Raw genomic sequence first — 7,500 nt, 5'->3', positions numbered from 1 at the left:
AGAAAAAGAGATATACAGATGGAGATATAGAGATATACAGATGGAGATATAGAGATATACAGATGGAGATATAGAGATATACAGGTGGAGGTATAGAGATATACAGATGGAGATGTAGAGATATACAGAACAGAGACTAGATGCTGCTGTGTTGTATTTGTCACTTTAATGGGTAATTTGGTTCATTATTGTTGGATTAGCCCGTCTGAGAGATTGATCTCTCCATATGGTGACCTACTTAAACATGGATAATCGTGTGCGTATTTGCGTGTGTGTGTGTGTATTTGTGCATGTGTGTGTAGTCATGTGTGTGTGTGTGTGTGTGTGTTCATGTGTCTGTTTTCATGCGTGTGTCTGTGTTCATGCGTGTGTGTGTGTGTGTGTGTGTGTGTGTTCATGTGTCTGTGTTCATGCCTGTGTGTGTGTGTGTGTGTGTGTGTGTGTGTGGGTGTGTGTGTGTGTGTCAGGATGCAGGGATGCTGGAGACTAGTTGTTTGGAGGAGCTGGAGTTCCAGCAGCTGGAGAGAGAGAGCCAGCAGGACGAGGTGCACCAGGCTCAGCAGCTCCTCAGAGAGAGAGCGGAGTACCAGCGTGGGACTGTCACTCGCAAGGTAGAGTGTGTGTGTGTGTGTGTGTGTGTGTGTGTGTGTGTGTGTGTGTTTGTTGGTTGGTTTTATTAAGGCCTCACTGTTTCTCTCAGGAAAGACTCCTGACTCTGAAGAAACAATCCACACAGATTACCCAGCAAGCTCAGCGAGAGAAGGAGAATTTCATGAAAGAGAAGAACAACTTGCTCCTCATGCTGAAGAAGGTACAGGAAGATATACATTTGCATCGGCTTTTTCAAATAGATTTAGGCCCTTTTGTATTGTTTCCTGTGTGTTTTTACTGATGACTTCTGCAGGAGAGGGAGAACCTGTCTTCCCTGGAGAGGAAATACTGTGAGCTCACAGGAGGCCAGGCCCTTCCCAGCAGCCCTGTCGCCATCAAAGAGGTACAGAGCAGAGCCACGCTACACACCTCTCATCTCCCCTCACGCTGGCTAGCTGGGCGCTACACACATCTCATCTCCCCTCACGCTGGCTAGCTGGGCGCTACGCTACACACATCTCATCTCCCCTCACACTGGCTAGCTGGGCGCTACACACATCTCATCTCCCCTCACGCTGGCTAGCTGGGCGCTACGCTACACACATCTCATCTCCCCTCACACTGGCTAGCTGGGCGCTACACACATCTCATCTCCCCTCACACTGGCTAGCTGGGCGCCACGCTACACACATCTCATCTCCCCTCACACTGGCTAGCTGGGCGCTACTATAGCTCATATGCCCTCACACTGGCTAGCTGGGCAGACTGTACTACTGCTAAGAACTGTAATGCATTCGATCAACCTCAGTAACGGGGAAATGCCCGGTTGGTTTACTAAGTGGTTTTAGATACAGATGTTTCTACTCACAGCAGGGCTAGGCGCTGGTTAACGCAGCACCACTCCTAACCTCAAGAGGCAGCTGAACACGGACACTGTGCCCAGTTGTTCATGCAGGCTTCTCAGTGCCATGAACAAGACTGACAACCTGCTGTGGGAGTAGTAAGCAGTCTGGTACTGGTAGTAACAACTACGTAGACTGAAGAAAATGTTATTTTACATTGTTGACCCATAGGCTTATAGTCTAGACAAAGAATTGTTGTAAACAACACAATCATGGCTTGGTGGTCTGCAATTATTCCTAAAAAAAGTCTTAGGATTTTTTTATTCATTCTTTTTTCGTTAATTTGTGATTATAAACACTTGTGAAATGACATAATGAGCTAGATTACTAATGTGTCCACAACAGTTTGTTAGCCTACATTTATGACAGCCAACAACAATTTCCCCTTGAGGATAAAAAATCCCCTCTCCTGGGTACGACCCACTTGCTTCTCTCTCTGAGAGGAGACACCGTTCTTTTATTACCACTTATAGATGTTCTGACTACTTATAGATGGTCTATAGATGTTCTGACTACTTATAGATGGTCTATAGATGTTCTGACTACTTATAGATGGTCTATAGATGTTCTGTAGTTCTTACAGATGCTCCATACATTCTCTATTCGACTTCGAGTCTGGCGGTGGTAAGGCCCTCGACATTGAGTTGAAGCACTGACAGGCCTCGGTTTTCGCCGGTCGGGATGGCTGCTCGTCCGCCGTTCCTAGGTCTGCCAGCTCGACGTTCGGTTGGCGACATTAGTTTCACAAGTTGGTCTTGCACCATCTCTTGCTACTTACAGGGAAGGCCACGCGAAGGCTGTCGTCTTCTTCCCCGACATTCTCTATTGATTGTCAACAAATATTCAATTCACTATCAACCCTGACACCCTAACAAGTCTGACCTCTGACCCCTACAGCACTTCTGTTCCCTGGCGGAGAGGCGTGACCCCCGACCCCGTAAGAGGACCCAGCCGCCCCTCAGCCCCTACAGCAGCATGGGGCGGGGCCTCGCCCCCAAGGTACGCTCCAGACCCTCAGCCCCTACAGCAGCATGGGGCGGGGCCTCGCCCCCAAGGTACGCTCCAGACCCTCAGCCCCTACAGCAGCATGGGGCGGGGCCTCGCCCCCAAGGTACGCTCCAGACCCTCAGCCTAGGGGATGAGACCCCCCAAGGTACGCTCCAGACACTCAGCCTAGGGGATGAGACCCCCCAAGGTACACACCAGACACTCAGCCTAGGGGATGAGACCCCCCAAGGTACGCACCAGACCCTCAGCCTAGGGGATGAGACCCCCCAAGGTACACACCAGACACTCAGCCTAGGGGATGAGACCCCCCAAGGTACGCTCCAGACCCTCAGCCTAGGGGATGAGACCCCCCAAGGTACGCACCAGACACTCAGCCTAGGGGATGAGACCCCCCAAGGTACGCTCCAGACACTCAGCCTAGGGGATGAGACCCCCCAAGGTACGCACCAGACACTCAGCCTAGGGGATGAGACCCCCCAAGGTACACACCAGACCCTCAGCCTAGGGGATGAGACCCCCCAAGGTACGCTCCAGACCCTCAGCCTAGGGGATGAGACCCCCCAAGGTACACACCAGACACTCGTTGATGAGACCAACTGACATGTTCGACTGGCGCTATCAGACAGAATTTGGAGTGTGTGTGGGGGGGGTGTCAATCAACAACTGGAGCCATAATCTGTGTATTTTTATTAATTTTTGGAGTGAACAATGATTGTGTGACATGTTGCCGTTTACCCAGCTTCATATGGTTGTTCACCATTCACTATGAATGGGTAGTAATCAGACTCCTCAACCGGGATAGAAGCTCCTAAAAGATGTGTTCATCCGTAGGGGCTTGGGCTGCTATCCTCACAGGGCCTGGGCTATCCTCATCCTCACAGGGCCTGGGCTATCCTCATCCTCACAGGGCCTGGGCTATCCTCATCCTCACAGGGCCTGGGCTATCCTCATCCTCACAGGGCCTGGGCTATCCTCATCCTCACAGGGCCTGGGCTATCCTCATCCTCACAGGGCCTGGGCTATCCTCATCCTCACAGGGCCTGGGCTGGTCAGCTATCCTCATCCTCACAGGGCCTGGGCTGGTCAGCTGGGCTATCCTCATCCTCACAGGGCCTGGGCTATCCTCATCCTCACAGGGCCTGGGCTGTTGAAAGCAGAACACTACAGACTTCAGGATACAGATAGACCACTGATCTGATGCTAGCTTCTGAGCTCACCCTGTGTCCCATCTTCTGTCCCTCCCAGGCCCACCTGCCCCTGACCCAGACCTCCAGCTGTGGGAGCGTCGTCCCCCGAGCCCTCTCCGTCTCCCCCAGGATCCTGGACACCCGCCGCCTGCTCAAGGGTGAGGGACAGAGACGAGGGACAGACACACACCGTCAGGGGTCTAACCTCACAACTAGGAACACAAATACACCCCCTGTATCTCTCCTGGCTGCTGAGATTAGTACGTTATACTGTGAGTTATAAGCATCTGTAAATCTGTTACGGTGTGTTATAAGCATCTGTAAAGCTGTTACGGTGAGTTATAAGCATCTGTAAAGCTGTTACGGTGTGTTATAAGCATCTGTAAAGCTGTTACGGTGTGTTATAGGCATCTGTAAAGCTGTTACGGTGTGTTATAAGCATCTGTAAAGCTGTTACGGTGTGTTATAAGCATCTGTAAAGCTGTTACGGTGTGTTATAAGCATCTGTAAAGCTGTTACGGTGTGTTATAAGCATCTGTAAAGCTGTTACGGTGTGTTATAAGCATCTGTAAAGCTGTTAGGGTGAGTAACAGAGGCCTTGAATGACCAGCTCTAGTCCTGGGTAGTTTCTGTGAAGTGGGATAGGAAGTTAAAACCAGGCATCTGAAAGCTTCAGGTGAGCGCTGGTCCCATCACTTCAACCACAACCAGGTATCAATATTAAGTGTGGATTATGGATTTGGTTATTGGATTATGTTAATCCAGCAAATTAGCCTGTTGATTGTACCTCTGATAAATACGGTGAAGGAAAAAATAGAAATAAAAACATTATTTGTAATTCCGGTAGGCTACATTATGGCCTGTGGACTGGAAAATTATGTACACACATAATTATGTCTATGCCTGCACATACAGTACTGTAATTATGTCTGCCCCAAATACATGTAAAACTATTATGACAGAATCTCCGCTCCAGATACCAGAAAGAGCACATTAATGAATGAAAGAGGCTGAATACAGGCTACGTACCCAGTACTGAATAAATACCCTACTGAACGTCTGACCTGGTCCCTATGCCTTGTTATAGTGGTGGGAGTTGAACCTAGTGGAGGGAGTTGAACCTCTTGGTGGGAGTTGAACCTCTTGGTAGGAGTTAAACCTCTTGGTGGGAGTTGAACCTAGTGGTGGGATTTGAACCTAGTGGTGGGAGTTGAACCTCTTGGTGGGAGTTGAACCTCTTGGTAGGAGTTGAACCTCTTGGTGGGAGTTGAACCTAGTGGTGGGAGTTGAACCTAGTGGTGGGAGTTGAACCTAGTGGTGGGAGTTGAACCTCTTGGGGGGAGTTGAACCTCTTGGTAGGAGTTGAACCTCTTGGTGGGAGTTGAACCTAGTGGTGGGAGTTGAACCTTTTGGTGGGAGTTGAACCTCTTGGTGGGAGTTGAACCTCTTGGTGGGAGTTGAACCTCTTGGTGGGAGTTGAACCTAGTGGTGGGAGTTGAACCTAGTGGTGGGAGTTGAACCTCTTGGTGGGAGTTGAACCTCTTGGTAGGAGTTGAACCTCTTGGTGGGAGTTGAACCTAGTGGTGGGAGTTGAACCTAGTGGTGGGAGTTGAACCTTTTGGTGGGAGTTGAACCTCTTGGTGGGAGTTGAACCTCTTGGTGGGAGTTGAACCTAGTGGTGGGAGTTGAACCTAGTGGTGGGAGTTGAACATAGTGGTGCCTCTTCTCTGTACACAAGCTAATCTCTCATCACTTCTAAACTGGAGAAATGCAGTCTACAATACAACTTAGATTAGACTAGATTACATTACATTACTTTATTGTCCTTTGCAGGAAATGTGTCGCCACGTCTGAAACCCATAAACAAGCCCAGCTCATTGCAGACGTCCCCCAGGCTGTGAAAGCACCAGAGCTGCAGAGTAGTGTTTAGTTCAGAGCCCTGCAAGCGTGGAATGACCTCCAGGAGAAGCTTGTTTACTCTGGCTAGTCCCTTTATACCATATACCTATTATTGCTACAAGGCTGGTTAGGTACACAAAGGTAGATGCCTGTAATGTATTTGTTTTATATGTATTTGTAATGTATTTGTTATATTGTATGTACTGTTTTTGTTTTGTACCTTTAGTGGTTTTTTTCGTGCCTTTTAATAATCAGGGCTCTATTAAGACATCCAGAAAAAGCCAGCTGGCTAGTTTTCAACTGTAGTCCTTGAGCAAGCAGACTCATTATATCATCTCCTCCTCATCTCCTCTCCTCCTGTGTGTGTGTGTGTGTGTGTGTGTGTGTGTGTGTGTGCACGTGTGTGTGTGTGTGTGTGTGTGTGTGTGTGTGTGTGTGTGTGTGTGTGTGTGTGTGTCCCAGCAGGCCACAGCCAGGTGTACATGAGTGAGGAGAGGCAGAGGCTGAATGACCTCTGCAGCAGAACGGCGTCGGAGTCAAACGTGTTCCTGGAGCCGTTCTCCTACGCAGACGGGGGCCACGCCTTCGACACGCTCAGCCTGGACAGCTCCGACAGCATGGAGACCAGCATCTCAGCCTGCTCTCCCGACAACATCTCCAGGTGAGACCAGCATCTCAGCCTGCCCCCTGACAACATCTCCAGGTGAGACCAGCATCTCAGCCTGCTCCCCAGACAACATCTCCAGGTGAGACCAGCTTCTCAGCCTGCTCCCCAGACAACATCTCCAGGTGAGACCAGCATCTCGGCCTGCCCCCTGACAACATCTCCAGGTGAGACCAGCATCTCGGCCTGCGAACGATCCGGTTCTTTTGAACGGCTCTTTAAAACAAACGATGGGAACCTATTCTCAGTTGTGGGAGCCGTTCTGTTTTCACTCAGCTCCTCCCTACTACTTCGCTGGTGAACAGGCAGGACGAGAGCTCAGTCATTCATTGTAGCCTGCTTAGTTTTTCTTAGGTGTTGCGTGAATAACATAAGTTAGGTTTATTTACACACAAACACATTTTATACAAAGGGTAAATCCAAAAATATGATCTTGCTGTCAAAGCAGAGGCATGTGGCGCCACCCTGTGGAATGTTTACCACATGTCCACACAAACCATTACCAAATGAAATGATAATTTAATCATTATTTCAGAATATCCCACCAATAGAATATATATCGGAGGTCTAAGTTTGACTGATTCTGATCTAAATATTACCCATCATTCCTCCCAGTGATTATTTCCCAGATAAAATGGGTCACCCCAAGGCTGGCTTCTTAAAAATAAATAAATATAAAAATGTAGATGATGTAGATGACGTAATGTAGATGATGTAGATGATACAGATGATGGAGATGATATAGATGACCTAGATGACCTAGATGATATAGTTGATCTCTCTTTTTCTAGTTGAGGATTAACCTCATTTTAGGATGAGGCTCAATAGTCTTGGGTGTGTTTTAGAACCATATTCCTGTCAGCTCAACATTAGTTCAACCTTCCTTCTATTTCCTACAGTCCTCAACAGACCAGCCTGAACACAGGGTCTGAACACACGTCCTCACCAGACCAGACTGAACACACGGTCTGAACACACGTCCTCACCAGACCAGACTGAACACACGTCCTCACCAGACCAGACTGAACACACATCCTCACCAGACTGAACACACGTCCTCACCAGACCAGACTGAACACACATGCCAGTGCGCTTTTGCAACTCCACTCACGTCTTTGTTGTATTTGTGAGTAATGATCTCATCACATGCAGCCATCTGTCTCAAACCCAGTTTTATGAACATTACTGACCCTGTTCTCTCTCTCTCTCTCTCTCTCTCTCTCTCTCTCCCTCTCTCTCTCCCTCTCTC

At 48.8% G+C, this 7,500-nt stretch overlaps 1 protein-coding gene across 1 annotated transcript in view; it reads left to right on the top strand.

Moving 5' to 3' along the window:
- LOC311318988 (pleckstrin homology-like domain family B member 2) overlaps positions 1-7,500 on the top strand; it is a gene marked incomplete at both ends in the record, with an annotated part of 25,586 nt that overhangs the window by 15,290 nt on the left and 2,796 nt on the right. Inside the window, 7 exon segments of the mRNA XM_084450422.1 lie at positions 468-611; positions 701-811; positions 905-994; positions 2,391-2,492; positions 3,747-3,846; positions 6,053-6,248; positions 6,364-6,376. Coding sequence (XP_084306548.1) covers positions 468-611; positions 701-811; positions 905-994; positions 2,391-2,492; positions 3,747-3,846; positions 6,053-6,248; positions 6,364-6,376 — 756 coding nt within the window.

This window comes from Borostomias antarcticus, assembly GCF_949987555.1.
Source record: "Borostomias antarcticus genome assembly, chromosome: 15".
Taxonomy (NCBI): Eukaryota; Metazoa; Chordata; class Actinopteri; order Stomiiformes; family Stomiidae; genus Borostomias; species Borostomias antarcticus.
Note: the sequence above shows the minus strand (reverse complement) of the source record. Positions and strands in the feature narration are given on the sequence as shown.